General features: G+C 38.2%; 1 protein-coding gene across 1 annotated transcript in view; it reads right to left on the reverse strand.

Moving 5' to 3' along the window:
• The window catches only part of NCKAP5 (NCK associated protein 5), a 334,856-nt gene that overhangs the window by 58,436 nt on the left and 259,768 nt on the right, over positions 1–16,652 (reverse strand). Inside the window, exon 10 of the mRNA XM_069021208.1 lies at positions 3,999–4,097. Within this exon, the coding sequence (XP_068877309.1) occupies positions 3,999–4,097 (99 nt within the window). The remainder of the gene's footprint in view (positions 1–3,998; positions 4,098–16,652) is intronic.

The following is a 16,652-nucleotide window of genomic DNA, read 5'->3' on the forward strand; positions in this document are numbered from 1 at the left end:
GCCATTTAAAGAAAATAATTTTTTAATAAAGGATTTCACAGTGGTGTGAAGGCTGCGGTGCATTAAAAACCTGTGGGAAGAACAATATGAATGGAAGGATTAAGATAAAGAAGAAGAGCAGCTTGGACTATGAAAGGTAGAAAAAATGTCAGAACAAATGAGGAGACTGTAAGCAAGCTGGAGTGATAAAGGAATCATTAAAAAAATTAAATGGGGGGGTAACAGTTTAGTGACAACTGTTTTCAATATAAAAGAGAGGAAAGTAAAAAAACTTCTGAAGGCAGCTTTTCAATTAATCTTTTTTCAGATTGACTTAAACTAACACGTGTACAAAAGTAATTTGATTTACCCTTTTACTTGTCTTTCCATCATTCCAAGTGTAGGAGGAACCACTGGAATATTCACTGCAAGCACTTGAGAGGGAGAGTTCACTGCTACTGCAGCTGCTCCGGGGATACAGGCAGCTAGAACCTGTCATATTTAATTGACTCTGGCATTTCAAGACAGGTATGCTGGATTTCACATTCTGCTGGCATTCCTAAAATATGAGAAGAAATAGAGGTACCTTATGGGTAGAAAATCATTTAACTTCCCCTTGATTAAGAATGGCAAAGAAAAGGCAAGTAAGCCAGTTACAGCTTCCTATTATGTGATTTAGCATCTGGTGAATTTAATACACAGAACTAAATTAAAAATTGCTAACAATTTCATTTGTCGGGGGAAAAAAAATCCACAATCCTCAATGTTTTCTTCTTTATTCTTCAACTAGTATTCTGCTCTTATGGTAAAGATTATTCTGAGTCTATTTGAATTATGCTTCATACATAAGCAGCGTGTGCCGGTAAGATACAGAAAACAAAGTTATAAGAATACAAGTACATCTTGACAACTGCATTATAGCCCCACAATGTAACAGATGAGGCTGCACACCCTGGACAAGGTAAATTAATTTAGTATCCCGAGCAGAATGTCCACTGAGAATGGAATCTCTCCATTACAGTCTAATTTTGGTTTCCTATCTAGTTCAAAGCTTTGTCGAAGAAACTCTCTGACGTAGGACAATCCATCTTCGTGTCGCTCGCAGACAGCTGAAGCCTCTTGCTTATGCAATTTATTGACACTTTATGGCTGCCTTTAGTACTTGTGTAGTTATCACCCCTCTCCAAATGCAATTTCAGCTGACTGTGACTAAGTGCCAGCTTTGAGGAAGAGAGTAATGAAGAGTAGATAGCACTTTAGGTAAAATATTAAACCTCTGTAGGAGTAGCTAGGATGCCTTTAATTTGTTTTCAAACTAATACTCTTGAGCCTAACAGCATTAGAGCTTCTTTAGTGTTAAGTGCTTGCACTATTCTTCAGTTTCCTTACAGAATCAGACATCTTTTTAATTACCAGGAACACCAGACATGACTACATGAAAAGAGGTTGTAATGAGGTGGGGGTCAGTCTCTTCTCCCAAGCAGAAACTGATAGGACAAAAGGAAACAGCCTCAGGTTGGGCCAGGGGATGTTTAGATTGGATATTAGGAAAAATTCCTTCACTAAAAGAGTTGTCAAGCAATGGAGCAGGGAAGTGGTTGAGTCACCACCCCTGGGGATTTAAAAGCTGTGTCGATGTGGCACTTGGGGGCATGGTTTAGTGGTGGGATTGGCACTGCTGGGTTAATGGTTGGACTCAATGATCTTAAGGGACCTTTCCACCCAGTGGTGGCTGAAAGGCTGGATTTGATGATCTTAATCATAAAGGGCTTTTCCATCCAAAGTGAATCTATGATTCTGTGCCTCTGATTCATAAAACTTCCCTTTGGATTTCATTAAGGCAAACTGAAACATTATTTATTGATTTTTGTATGTAGATATACCTCAAATGAATTTTGCTTAAATGGAGAATTTACCTTTACAGTCAGGAAGAAACAAGAAATCTAAAGTTATTGAATCCATAAAACAATTATCAAGGCTGTGTATGCCATAGACACAGCTTCTTCATGGAAGTCTCTGGAACAACACAGTTTGTAGGCACTTCGCATGCACTGACATGCTTTTTGGCCTTCTGCTAATTTCTTCCATTTATTCCCCACGTTCCTCCCATTTACTATTACTGGGGTTGAACCTTTTTTCAGCTGAATGGGAGAGAGTAGAATTTTTACTGCTGAGGAGTTCATCAGCACAGATGTTCATCGCTCAACTGACATCATAATGTTCTGCTTCTGACAAACCTAACTACAGGGCAAATCATTATTCTTTGTCACAGGCAAAACCTATGAATGGGAAAATCATTCAGAGGCACCAAGAACACATTTCACCTCTGGGAATTACTGGTACATGTTCTCCTAGGAAGTCAAACGGATGCAGGCAGAACAGCCTTTAAATCCAGTGGCTCTGGGAAGAAGACATCTTTCAGCATCAAAGGCAGGCTGATGCCTGTGTTTTTGGCTCTGAATCAGACTCTCTCACTTTGTTGAGACAAATTAGTCTTTATTTCTGACATTGTGGTACCCCTGGGGAACCCTCTGCCATCAGCTTCCTCAGCTGCTGTGGTGTCACTACTGGTGAGGGTGACTGTACAGAGGCCAATGGCAGCACCTGCTTGTTCTGGCTATTCCTCTGCATTTCGGCTCTGACATTGGGAAAACATCTCATGGAATTCCTGCCCCTTACTCTGGGCTGTGTCCCAGCCATCACAGCATTCAAGGGATAGATGCCTGTAAATCCTCTGCTTTAAGAATCTCCTGTAGGAGGAAAGAGATCACAGCACAGTGACAAGTGTGGCCTTCCTGTCATCTTCAGCTAGTCTGAGAGCCTCTCCATCCTCTCACTTTGTTTCCTTTGTACCTAAGAGAGGAGAAAGGCTTTTGGTCCTACAGTTCCAGCAGGGGAAAAATGGAGCTATCTAAGCAAAGCTAAAGAACAGTATATTACTGTAATCATCTTTAAGAGAGGAGAAAATGTGCAAAAAATATCATGCCACTCCAGATTATGAAGTAGGGCATCTACTCAATTTCTAGACTGCATTCAGATCACTTAAGAGTGGAGTTTTCCCCTGCAATTTGCCTTTATTCTCTAAATTATCCAAGAAAGTACTTCGAATAGCATGTTTATGATGCATTAATTAAATACATTTAACTTGCATATAGGTCTATTAACTGACATGGTGAAATTTTAATTTTTTGTAATCATGACTCTTTAGTCATTACCTTTAATGAAATTAGAGTAAAAAGGCCTGAATGTAGTATTACAGTTTAAAAATGTAATTTTCACTAGAAATCAGAGAAAATTGAAATAATCAGACCATTAAAGACACAAAACTCTATATTAGAGCAACTTAACCTGAAGGCTTAATTAAATATAAGGCAAAGGGTTGTTAGCATTTTTGTGAACCTTTGAAACAATGCCTTTTCATTAAAGTAGGTATTACGAGGGAGATTACATTTTTGTTGACACTACTATACTTCAAGATCAAAGGCACATGCAGGTTCAATGTTCTGTTCTTGTACTCTTTGTTTCCCTGTACGTGATTTTTGTTTTTTAAGCTACTTTTCTCTTTGACAATGAAACATGAAAGCCACGCTGGAGAACGTTTTGCCAAATAAGCACAAAGCTCACTCCGTCTGAAAAAAAAAATGCAGAGCCCATGAATTTTTAAAAGTTCATACATAATATATCATAAAAATGGGATGAATAATACGGGGCATGGGCTTTAATAAAAAGCTCCTTGACCATTTCTCAGAGATTCTGAGATGTAATCAATACTCAAAAAGGTGTATCAGGGACATTGCTAAGATTTATGCTTTTTTTGCACACAGTGACACTATCTGCTCACTATATCAACCGAGGACACAATATTGAATTTCAGAGAACAGAAGGAAGTAAAAGTATTGTTATCTGCCTCAACAGTGTTTCAATTCAGAGATCAGCTTTATGGCTCTTTCCTGACACCAGACTTGAGAGGCAAAGAGGAGGTTCCAGATGAAGGGTACAAGGGCAGCACAAACACTCACGTGAGCATCAGCACTTCGAGCTTGCACCAGGCTTCTGTTTCGTTCAACTTCTGAAAGCAAATCCCCAGATGAGAGGTCCAAGATGCGTGAATGGAGTTTCTGGGGGGGGCAGAAGGGAAGGAGCAAAGCATAAGCATTTGACAGATATGCAGCAGATCAGCATTTTTAAAATTCCAAACTCTGCTGTTAAATTTCAAGGATAATGAAGAGCCTGAGGTAAAAGAGGATTTGTTCTAATTTGAAATGTTGTTCTTTGTGCTTACTTTGTCCAAGACTTCCTGTCTGGAGGACAGATCATTCTTCATCCAAAAAACTCTACTTTTTCTTCTAGTCACTGCTTTGCAACTTATCATTACTTCACACACAACAACAACAACAAATGAATATGAGTCCCACCATTATCCATAGAGTTTGACAGGTTTCAGGAAAAAAGCATAAAAATGAACTACAGAATTAACATTTATAAATCAATCAACATGTTAATGTTGTTTTATTTACGAGCTGTTACACCTTGCTTGAATGATTGCAAAAGTGACCCTATTTTTAACCAGCATTGATCTGCTGAAGGCCTCCTCTGCACACATTTTAACTCAAAGTCATTAATGTCATCTGTTAGGAACAATTAATGTGAATAGAAAATAATTGCATCAGGGAACTGGGGACTCAGAGGATTTTGTGCATTAATATTCACATGCTGTTTGATTATATACACAGTTCTTCTCTCAGTTTTGCTTGGAAGGATGGCTAAGCTTGTGCCTTTCCCTCCATGTTCACCTGTACACTAATTCTAGGGCTTTCAGTCTGCATTAAGCCTGATTTGTTTTAATTGCAGTTTCAATAAAATCCATGATTTATGTGAATGCCTTGGCCAATGACTTCAAAAGAAGAAATTTCTGCAGTCTTGTTAGTCCTGGGCCAACACACCATGTAACAGGCAGTATGGATCAGACTCACGGTCCATTGAAATCAATGAAAATGGACTAAAAAAAGTAAAAACCAAGAAAAAAGAACTTTGGATCAGGCTCTTTTCATTTTCCCATTAATTCTCCAGGCTTGCAACCTAAGAGAGCACATTTACCCCCTCTACTTGGAGGAACAAATGGTGCAGACCCTGCCAGGTGCTTTGCCAGGGGACTCTGAGGGATTGCAAACCACGGAGATTTGTCAAGGCAGTGTGAGTGCCCCATCACCCTGTCCATCCAAAAAGACTGGCCAAAGAGAGAACAAGAGTCTGTAGCCAGAAAACCCTCCACACACTGTAGCAGCAGCTCTTTGCAGGGCTCTGAAATGTGACTCACACCGTATCTTACACCCTGCTACTCCCCAGCCTGCTCTCTGGGTACCCACTGCAGAAATTAATCTGCTAGAGAACAAAGCAGGCAGCCATTCCTACAGCCTCGGTTATCTGCATGCTCTGCTTCAGGCTTCTATTCCCCACAATATAGGAAATATTTTTAAAAACTACTTATTATAAATTTGGGAGTCATTTCTCAAGAGTTACATATTCATCCAGGTTTATTAAGGAGGTACTGTTTGTTGCAGAGAGATTATGAAAAATATTTTCAATGATCAGTACTCTGTATAAATATATATTGTCCAATAAATTGCTGAATAGATTAAAATGCTGCAAGCACTCAGTTCCCAAGATATGTTTCATTATAAATATTAACTACATCCAGGCTATGTGTTTTTTAGCATCAGTGATGCCTGGTTATTCGGCATGCACCTTTCAAAGTTCTACTATTGGTATTACTGTCAGGTGCTTGTTAAAGATTTAAACTCCAGGTAAAATACCTGCCCAAAGTCACAGATTTACTGACTTTGTACACTTGTTCCTCTTGACAATAATTCCAACTGCATCACTGAGCCACCAGAGAATTCCACTGTTCTCAGAACCAACAGTCACTGGTGCTATGAACAAGTGGTTTGCAGACAAATTAGTTACTTTCTCCAGGGATACAAGTCATCTGAGCTATTTTAGTGGAAGTTACAATAGTCAGATCTGTGCATTGGAGATGATGACTGGGGACATCTGAGATGGATGAACATTTGTTAAGTAAAAATGTATTTTCCCAGAAAAAAAGGATCCTAGAAGTAGTGCTAAAGGAATTTTACAGTTGTAATATTGTCTTCCCATTTTTCCAGAAAGGCATTTAAAAATACTTATTACTTAAATGGCAACATTTACACATTTCAGTAAGGGAAAAAAAGTATTCCCCTACAATGTCATCCAATGGAATTTAGTGTTACTTACAGAGTACAGAATCAGTGTCAGGCATAAGAGCAGAGGTCAGCCCAGCTGGAACAGGCAGGAATCAGAAACAATTTTTGACGAGTGATCAATCATAGCCCAGCTGGAAACAGCTCAGGGTTCTGGGGGTCCCTCCCCAGTGGCTCAGTGACCAGAGGGGCTGGGCTGCACGGGGGTCATGCTGTGTTTGAGTTACCTTTGCCACTGTTAAACTCAATGACTCCATAAAACTGCAGTACCAAAGCCAAATCAGCAGACTAAAATGATTAACAAAGAAGGAAAGTGTGTTCTCGAGATGTATAATGTGATTATATTTCTGTATCAAATGAGATCATCACACTGGGAATATTCCTCCCCACACATATGCAAATAAACTAACAGAGGTGGCCGGCACAATGACTAGCATTAACAAACAGCATAATAAAGTTTGAGGTCATTAATTAAATATAATCACACAGCACTGAAGCAAGTCATCCAATTACAAAAGAAAAGCATATGAAAAATATGTTTCTCTTTCATTATTTTTCTTTTTCCTTCTCCATTGTCTAATTTAAAAATGGGGAAAACTCTAGTATTTGCTAAAAAAACTCATTAATGATGCACTTAAAATCAAGTAACAGATTGTGCTAACTATGTATCTTCATTCTGATTTCTTCTCAGATACACAAAATGTACTGTGTCCTTTACGGTTATTTTCAGATGACAGTCACATAACTAGATCAAGGAGTTACTGCTGCCTTGAAAATTGTACAGTATTAAAATCACTGTTGATGCTATCATGAGACAGTGCAACAAAAGGCAGGCCACTGCACAGAATGATTTCCACAGAAGAGATCACATCAGTTTAAATGAATACTTAAATATGAAACTGAGGAGTTACGACTATAAATCCAAGTGATCTGCCCCATTTGTTGGTGCCCTATATAATGATAAGGGGAAAATGAGCAATACTTAGAGGTGCTGGGGAGCACCTGGGTCCCTCTGGAAACAGAAAAACATCAGGATCACTGGAGTGCAGACCTGAAAATCCATATGGAACTGAATACAGCATGGACTGGGCCAACTTTCTTGGAAATTACCCTGTCCTGAATACTACAGGGCAGGTGTGGACTACAAAGTTTGTTACATCTTAGTTCGACTGGACCCTTGTCATCCAGAAAGTGGGTACTGAGAGGCCAGGGCAGAACAGAGGGGGCCTCTCTGCAGATGCCTGTGACCAACAGCAGCAAAGCTCCTCCCTCACCTGTGAACAGGTGAGGGATTGATGCAGAACAGGCCGTGCTCTTTGTGATTCAATGTCAAGATTAACTCCCATAACCCACATGAAAAATAAAAACAAAGTAATTGATAATTTAGGTGGAAACCTATTATATCAAGTGCAATAGGAAATACAATTATCTGGGAGGCAGATAACCAATCCATCAGCCAGCAGGCCAGTTCCCCCTCCCCCAGCAGCATTCTTATTAAGACTTTCTAGGAAGATAAAAAAGGCCACTACCTTCTGGCATGAGGCAATATTACAGAGACTCCCCTAACCATTGTGCCTCTTGCCTCTATCTCTGCAGAATATCTATCAGTTCCCATCTCCTTTTTGAAACATCTAATGGTCTGCAGCATTGCCAGAACAATTTTCAATGAATTATGCCAAAGAGTACACAGCTCTCCAATATTGGATGAGTTAATTGCTATTAAATCAATTGGCTTTGCTTTTCTCACATGAGCCAAAGCCCATCATTCACAGGAAAAAAATTCTCTCTCTAGGTACCAAGGAGACATTTTCATCCTGCTGCTCCTTGCCAGAGCTGTAAATGTTTGTTTGGTGTCTGTGGCCCTCTCCTGTCTCTGCCATTTTTCAGGGCATCACAAACCTGACCAGGCACACTCTGGCCTGCTTCCCTCTATACCCCAGCCTTTGAAATTGGGCTGGTGGGGAAAACCTTTACATTTCCATTTCAACATAAAGACAGCAGGCCACAGAAGGAAAAGATATTATTAGGCAAGATATTGACATATTATTAGTTTATGTAGAAGTATAATCTTTCATTAAACAAAATTTTGATTTTTGTAGCCCTTAGATACGTTTCAGAGGGGAGGTTCAGCTGGAAATGAGAACACCTCTCACCTATCCCACCAAAAGTTACCTAGAGTAGAACATGCACTGTTCAAAATACAAAGTGTGAACTTCTCATTCACTAAATATTCTGGAATTAAGGAGAAAATTAAGTATAGTTAAGGAAAAAATAATAAAACCTCTGAAAGTAGAAACCAATTTTGCCTTTAGACAAATAAGAGTTTGCAACATATATGCTTTTGATATATGGAAATTCTGCCTTCTGAAGAGAGCAGAACAAGTGGTTGTCAACAAAAAAAATAGCCAAATATGAAGCAAAAGTGAAAGGTGCAAGAAGATGCTTCCATTTTATTTAATTCTAATAATCACTAACATAGGAAATGTACTTGCAATTGTACACTGTGCACATACAGCAATTCCTGATGTTTTATTGCATACAATTGATATCACAAAAACAAAAGTATAATCATTTTTTTTCAGCTCTGGAAGCCATATATTTAATAGAAAATTCATAATTATGTCCTACTTTCCTACTATTCATTTCCTGTAAGCAGAACTTCATGGCTACCACTGTGAACTTTGTAGTAAATGAAAACCAGGTCTAGTGAGTGGCATCCATGACCATGGCAGGGAGGTTGGAATGAGATGAGCTTTTAGGTCCCTTCCAACACAAACCAGTCTACAGTTCTATGAAAGTTATTCTCTCTCTTAATGTTGGGCCACGTTTAACCATTTACAGGGTTGGGGCTAAAACCAGAGTGAGAAACTAACACCCTTTGTTTAAAATACTCCTCCCTTATGTAAAGTAATTAGATGTTCATCACTTAGACCTCTAAAAGTTATTAATCTGGCTCTGTGCAGGCAAGAACATCCAGCTTCTGGTTGCAAAGCTAATGCACCACACTAAGCTATTTTTTAAATTTCTCTGTTGCTGCAGGTGCCATTTCCAACAGAGCAAGCTGTTAGTGAAGACACTTGATATTTGACAAAAAGCATGGAACATTACACAGTCTGGAAGAGGCAAAGCAGCTCAGAAGTCTTATACCTTACAACGTTATTTAGTATGAGCAGGTACATTCACATTTCAAATTCTGTTCTGTCTTAGGGCCTGCCTGACATTAACTCAGCTTGCTCCATATGCTGCTGCAAGGGCTCTCAACAGCTCTTACAACAGGACACCACCACCTCAGCTGGTTGTATTTAATTCTGGGGGGAGGAAAGGGTTAACACACTGAAAGGTGAGCCCCAGGATAACTCTTACAGTGGTCTGAGCAAAGAGTTGGAGAGTTTTATTGATCCTACCCCTAGCTCTTTAAGATACAGGAAACAATCACAAACATGCAGTATTGCTCAGTGGTGATAGGAGGAAGTGTTGTACATAAATGAATATTAAAGGATTAACTTTCAAATGCATTTCAATAAGCTAAATGAGTTCTTAGTACAAAATTAAAAAAAAAAAAAAAAAAAAAGGAAGTTTTCAGCTAGTCCTTAATTTCAAGTGAAGTTTGTGGATTTGAATGTTCCATTAATCTAATAACAATACTTCCATGAAAGTTCTAATTTGATATTTTCCATCTGTTTTGTTGTTTTTCCCTCCTACAAGCCCTACTTTTCTAAAAAACCTTTACAGAAGATGCTAGACTTTAAATCCAACCCTGGAATCAACAGTGGTTTGTCAGTTTTGCTGGCAAATCCCCTGGGTGAGTTTTCTGAGATTAAGGCAACATCCAAGACAAAGTACCAGGGCACGATACTTAAATCATTTGTATGGAAGATTAGGGTGCTAAAAAAATCAGAAAAATCTGCTAACAAGGCAATTCCACCACAAAAAGTAAAACAAAGTTTCATTTGTGTCTGCTGCAGAGCTTCCAAGCTTGCAGCTCTCTATTACTATTGAGCCATCCAGAGATGGCAAAACTCAATTAATCAGACCCAAAGTAACTCCAAAGGCTGGAAATTTATATTCTAAGGTATAAATTGGGATTATTAAGCAGGCATTTGATGTATAAACACAAATAGCATAATCTTTCTGTATTCTTCAGAGAGTTGACAACATTAATGTAAGGCTAAAATTACTCCTGTTTCAAATCCTTAGTTTTATTAATTTTTATAAACTGCTTTAAATAAAAGTTACATTGAAAGACACAAAGTAATCCCCTCTGATCCCAGTTTTCATTTTGTAAGTCTATCAGTGTTTTCCCTGATAGACTTACACTGAGATTCCAAAGTTCTCATTTTAATAGCACTATGGTAGGGGTCTGTAAATATTGCATTAATATGAAAATGAGCTAATTTAGTTTCTTAGGAAAATGCATGTATAAAGTTCCCTGTGGTTTGTAATTACCGTAAAGTCAACAGTTTACATCAATGACCCAGTAATCAGCTACTCAGAACGTGAATAATTAATGAAAAAATGCTTTCAACGAGCTTGGAAATGGAAGACTCCTTGGAGTATGGTGAAACAGCCATGCTGTGTGAGTAGTGTTGTGCAGAAGTCAAGCCTCTTATTAAGTACATATTTGTATTTTGTCTTCTATCTTTCTAAATGTCTTCCCATTGATCTAATACTACTTAGTGTGTCAATTCCACTGTGCTAAATGAGGGCCTGTAGGTGCTGTGAATTGTGGCAACAGCAAAGAGTGAAAGGCACATCCTGCACATCCTCACACCTCCTGTTGTTGCACTATCCACAAACAAAACCACTTTGTTTTTAACACTTCAGCACTGTCAGAGTGAGTCTAGCAAACAACTTTATCCTGAAGTCCTGCAACAAGGAAGAGCTATACCATTAATCTTTTCTGGCATGCCCTACACATGCTATCAGCAGTAAAAAGGTGGGCTGGTTTTTATTATCTCACTGTATTTAAGAAATACTTTAATATAAAAACAGAAGGGAAAATTCTCACTTCTGCAACAGTCACTGCATTATTAATCCTTATATGATTAAAAGCTACTCACTAATTTCAACATGATGCTAAATTGCTCATACAATGACAGTCAGTGACGTTCCTGGTAGCACAGCATAACATCAGTCGTTGTCTTTGTGATTCCTACAGTTTAAAATCCATTTTCACATTCACTTTCTGACTATGCCCCAAAATAATCTAAAGGAATTAGGCAGACCTCAGTGAGATCTTCTTATTGACATTTATGTTGATCAGTGTTGGCTCTACCAGAATTGGAATCTACAGATCAATTCCCTTATTAGATTCGTTCTCAGTGCTGCCATGATCATTTTATCACAGAAGCTGCTGCCATCAGATGCTGCTTTATCACTTTATAATGGGATAAGCTGAAGCTTTCCTCTGGCATATACTTGGAAATGATAACTGTCTGAAGTCTAAATATTTCTTTCACAGATTTTCAAAAATATCCTTATTAAATGCATAGGTCTGTTTTAAACACTATTTTCAACTGAATTTACCTAAGCAGCAATAATTTTTGTCCAGAAGAAAATTCCAGCTCTCAAGTTGTTAAACAAACCCCAATGCTAACAGTGGAGACTGCCCTATTAATCACTTTCTTCTTGCTGAGCCTACGAGCCAGATGACAGAAGAAAAGAGGCTAAGAATGAAGATATGACAGAAAAATCAGAATGGTCTCAGGAACAGTGAGCAGTATTATATGGACACACAAACACACGTGAACACTCCAAAATAGCACCCACAATACATACACAAGATTTGTCACAAGTTTTTTATCTGATTTTGAAAATATGCAGGGACGTGGTATTTTTAGTGAGAGTGGTGTTACAGCTCCTGTTGAGAGAGGAGTTCATCACATTTATTTAAATCTCTGATAAAATAAATTAGCTTTTTTATTGCCAGGTTGAACTACAGGGCTATGATTGTTATGTATTGCTACAGTCTAAGTCTTAATGGCATTTTAGCCCTGTGGTGGTCAAACAGAAACCATTTCAAACCTTCTAAAGGCTATTAAAACATGTGCAGATGTCTGGAAAATTAATACTATTATCTAACACTAACCTTTTGCCTGTAGGAGGAAAAGGAGAGAGAAGGCTCAGGGAAGATGTTTTAGATCAATACATGGCAACCCAGGAGGGCAAGCTCCGTTTCACATGGAAGTTCATTGGCTGTGAACGGGGGATTCAAGTGAGCAGATTCATCCTTATTTGGATTTCATTGAAATCACTCATTTACTCAAAAAAAAAAAAAAAGTTAAGAGAGATGAGCATCATTTTTACAATCCTTCCTCACTGCTGTTTCCCAAGGTCCAGCAATCTAGACACTGAAAAGATTCATTCATTTAAATGACAAGAGCACTAATTTGTCACAGTTAGTGTTGAACAAGCCATATTTTCCTTGCCTCATTATTATGCATTAAAAGGTTTCTCCATTCCTCCACCCTCTTTTTTTGTTTTTCTTTCTTTTTGTGTGTGCAATATTGTTGAAATGTCATATGGATTGAAAGGACTTTAGAAGTAGGAGGAGAGTTGCAAGAAATACTTTTATTGTTAGGTTAAGGCTTTTACATACATATTTTCTCTCCAACTTTAATGCATTGTTTTTGTTTCTGACAGAATAATTTCTAATAAAAAGAGACTTTTTTCTTGAAAACCTGGATACAAAGTACTGGACTCTATTCCTTTTCCTCAAAAACACTTACTTAAAAGTATGATTTAGAAAGAATAAATGAGTAGATTCCCAGCTGCTAGGAATTATTGGCTTCACTTCTACTGAAATGCAAAGAATTTCTGCCAGGACAAGAGTTGCCCCAAAGACCTCCAAAACTTTTGCTGCATTTCAGAAATAAAGCTTCTAGAGGGTCACAGTGTCCATTTCCAGTGGCATTTCATTCCTGAAAGTCCCACATCTGACCACAAGCTCCAGATGGCAGCTCAAGTTCTGCAACGTTTATCCTGATACACCAAAATCAGAGGGCTTGTGTAGGACACAGCACAAATCTGGAGACCTGATGATCTCAATAAGCAGCTCAAACCTTGGCTGTAGCCTTCTGGAATTCCACCAGCCTACTCTGGAGTGATGAAAAAGCATGGAAAGATCTCTCCATCAGCCTGGCTGTGCAGGCCAAGTAAAGTTTAGTAAGGCTGAAGCACAGGTGAGGAGGGAGAGCTGGTGCTGATACCAGGAAGGAGGGTGCATGGATGGCCCGAGGACACAGCCCTGCACTGCCCACATTCCTCTGCACCTCTCTCCTACTGCCCCAGCCAGCAGGAACACCAGGAGATGGAAGATGAGAAATGCCAGTCATTGCTCCTGGGCCAAGCTGTGCTACTGCAAGGAAGGGCACCGTGCCCTCAAGGCATTATTTAGGACCTGGACTGGCCTTGGGAGGGCTAGGGCTAGGCCTGGCATGGGATGGCATGGAAAAATCCCCTCTCCCACCCTACAGCCAGAGGCAGCCTGGCCCAGGCTGGGAGCTTTACCTCTGGCATAGATGGCTGAGAGCTGAAAACCCTCTCAGCAGCTGTCTCTGCTCAGAAGCAGCTGTGCCAACCAGCTCTTGACTAGGAATCTGTGCCCTTGTGAATTGATCATTTTTATCCCTGTGGATAAAAACAGGGCTTAGGAGGTATTATATAGGAATTTCAAAAGGGATCAGCTCCCATTTTGGCAGTAGCCAGATTTTTAGAAGACCTCAGCACAATGCCTGAGCACTTGAGATTCTGGTCCCATGTGCATGAAGGACCTAAAGACCTAAATGAAAGGTTAATAGCATTTGTTATTCCCCCAGGAACAAACTACTACCAGGTGAAGACTGGTGACAGGGCAGAGAGTACCCATATTTCTAATTATTGTCAAGATCTCCTAGGGATCATTTACTGGAATAAATCTAAGTGAGCCTCTAAAACACACTGCTAATCTCTGATTCATGCTCACACTTTCAGTATCTATAATTCATAATAATTGTGCCTAGACCTGTGACTGTGCCTGCATCTACTGCACAGGAAAAGTACACAAGACTTATTTAGAGAAAAACAGTTAATAGTAAGTAATAGAAAACTCAAAAAAAAAAAAAAAAAAAAAAAAAGATTGAGCATTTCTTCTTTTAAAATAAAACTGAATATAAAAATTTAGGATCAAAACACTACAAAATTAAGTAGCTCATCTCTGAAATTGTATACCAGAAAGATGAACTGAAGAGTGGGTGTATATTTGGGATTTTTAAAGCACTGATATTAATTCATGATGCCATTACTTTGGCAGTCTGTTTTCCATACTTCTAATGCAGTAAGATGGAGTTCAATTCATAATGTTGAAGATGCCCTTGTGATGCACACAGGACAAAGACAAATCACTGCCCCTTCCTGCACCCAGACATCACTTAGTGACTAATGGAACACAGCTTGTCCCCATCTAGAGAAAGAAAGGAGCAGGGATGCAGTCTAAAAATGCTAAAAATACAGAAAAACTTAAGGCTGTCAGTATCACATTGTTAAAGATTTAATGACAAAGATAACTTTTCCTTTCAGCTCGTCCTTATCAAGAGAGATACCCAGATGGTAATTTAAGAGTTAAGGCACTAATGGACTCTTCAGTTTCACGGAGCAACTCGTGCTGATTTTATCTTGCAATACAGTATTTCACATTCTCAGCGAAGTCAACAGAGATTTAGTCAATAGTGTCATGGCCTTTGGATGAGAATTTGAATCCTACCAGTATCCAAACTATCATTAAAGAAGATAGGTCATTTGGGAAACAAAGGAGAGCATTAGTAAAATTCAATACTAAAAGATGGGGTTGGTTCCGTAGGTGTTTTATGATTCATTATGAGTAATATTTTATTCTAATTATCGACCCTTTCTTCTATGTGCAGTATCTGTAAGAATATACAAAAAAATATAAAATGTATCAAAGGAAAACTATTTTTTTTCCTAACAGATGGCACCAGAAAATACCTATTGAGTAATCTTATGTGCTTCAACCCACTTAGCATAATGTTAGTTTGTTTCATTTGATGGAATGTGTAATTTTACATTACTAGCAATTTACACTGACCTGATATAATCTGAACAGTTTAAATGTTATGAAGCAGAGCACTTATTGGCACACCTATTTCTCAGTAAAAGAGTAATAATTCTGTATTGCTTCATGTCTTTAAAGTGCCATTGCACCTAAATAACCCACAGTAATAAAGAAAAATACAAATGAAGTTTTATGTGTATTGTGTAATAACAGATGAAATGAATCCTTTATCCATTGTTATTTGTTTCATATATACTTTTGCATAGTTATCCTTCCTTTAAATCTCAAAGTTTTAAGAAAATAAAAATGAACTACATACTTAGCTCCATTAATGCAATAAAAAGAAAATCAAAGATCTGTAATAATAAAGGTTATAATTCTGTAGCACTTTAGAATTTGAATAGATTCCCACTTTACCACAAGACAGAGCCCTTTAAATCTTTGAATTAATTTTATACATTCTTTTGGTATTTCATTTGAGAGTTACAGAGTGTGAAATATGCACCATGACGAGAAAACAATTACCTTGCACACCTGTTGTTTGAGCATACTGCATTTAAGCAGGACTTGCAGTGGCTGCTATTTTATTCCACTGTGAAATCCAAGATGGGAGAGGCTTTAAAACATGACCTGATGATATGGACTTGAACTTTTATATGTGACACATGGCTTTTAGGTACCACATCATATACTGTGATAACATCAGAACAAATCCATACTAATTTTTGCTATCAGAATGTCCAGGAGAAATATATTTTTTTTTTCCATTTAGAAAGGAAACCTGAAGGAGTGACCCTTGACTTAAATGCAACAACCATATACTAAAAAAACCCTATAAATTGCAAACTGCAAAACCAGAAACATATCAGACAAAACATGGATCTGTTGTTCACACAGAATATAGACACATGAGTAACTCACAGTGTTCACTAAGTTCACAATCTGCCTCTAAGCAGCCTCTGTACTCACACATGACCATTTACGCAGGGATTCACATGGAAGGTTGCTGATAAATCTTGTCAATACATTCAACAAACAGAACAGGTTGAAAGAGTAGCTTAACAATGTTAAGCATTGCTGTAGGTTAAATATAACTGCATGGAATAAAAAAGCATGCCTTTTTAATGTTTATTGCAAATATGAAGCACAGGGCAGGTTAGGAAAGGAATACAGCAATACTCCTTCCTGTTGTGGAATCCCTTCCTTTTTTCTTAAATTTATTCCCATATGGAATATACACAATACAGGAAAAAAATACGAACAACATTCTTGTATTTCATTACTCTGTCCACATACTTGCTCAGGGTTTCAAATGCCATATTGGATTCCTGCCATCATGTGGATCATCACTGATAACAAAAATCTATGCATAGAATAAAGAGAAA

The sequence above is a fragment of the Aphelocoma coerulescens genome, chromosome 7 (genome assembly GCF_041296385.1).
Source record: "Aphelocoma coerulescens isolate FSJ_1873_10779 chromosome 7, UR_Acoe_1.0, whole genome shotgun sequence".
Lineage (NCBI taxonomy): Eukaryota > Metazoa > Chordata > Aves > Passeriformes > Corvidae > Aphelocoma > Aphelocoma coerulescens.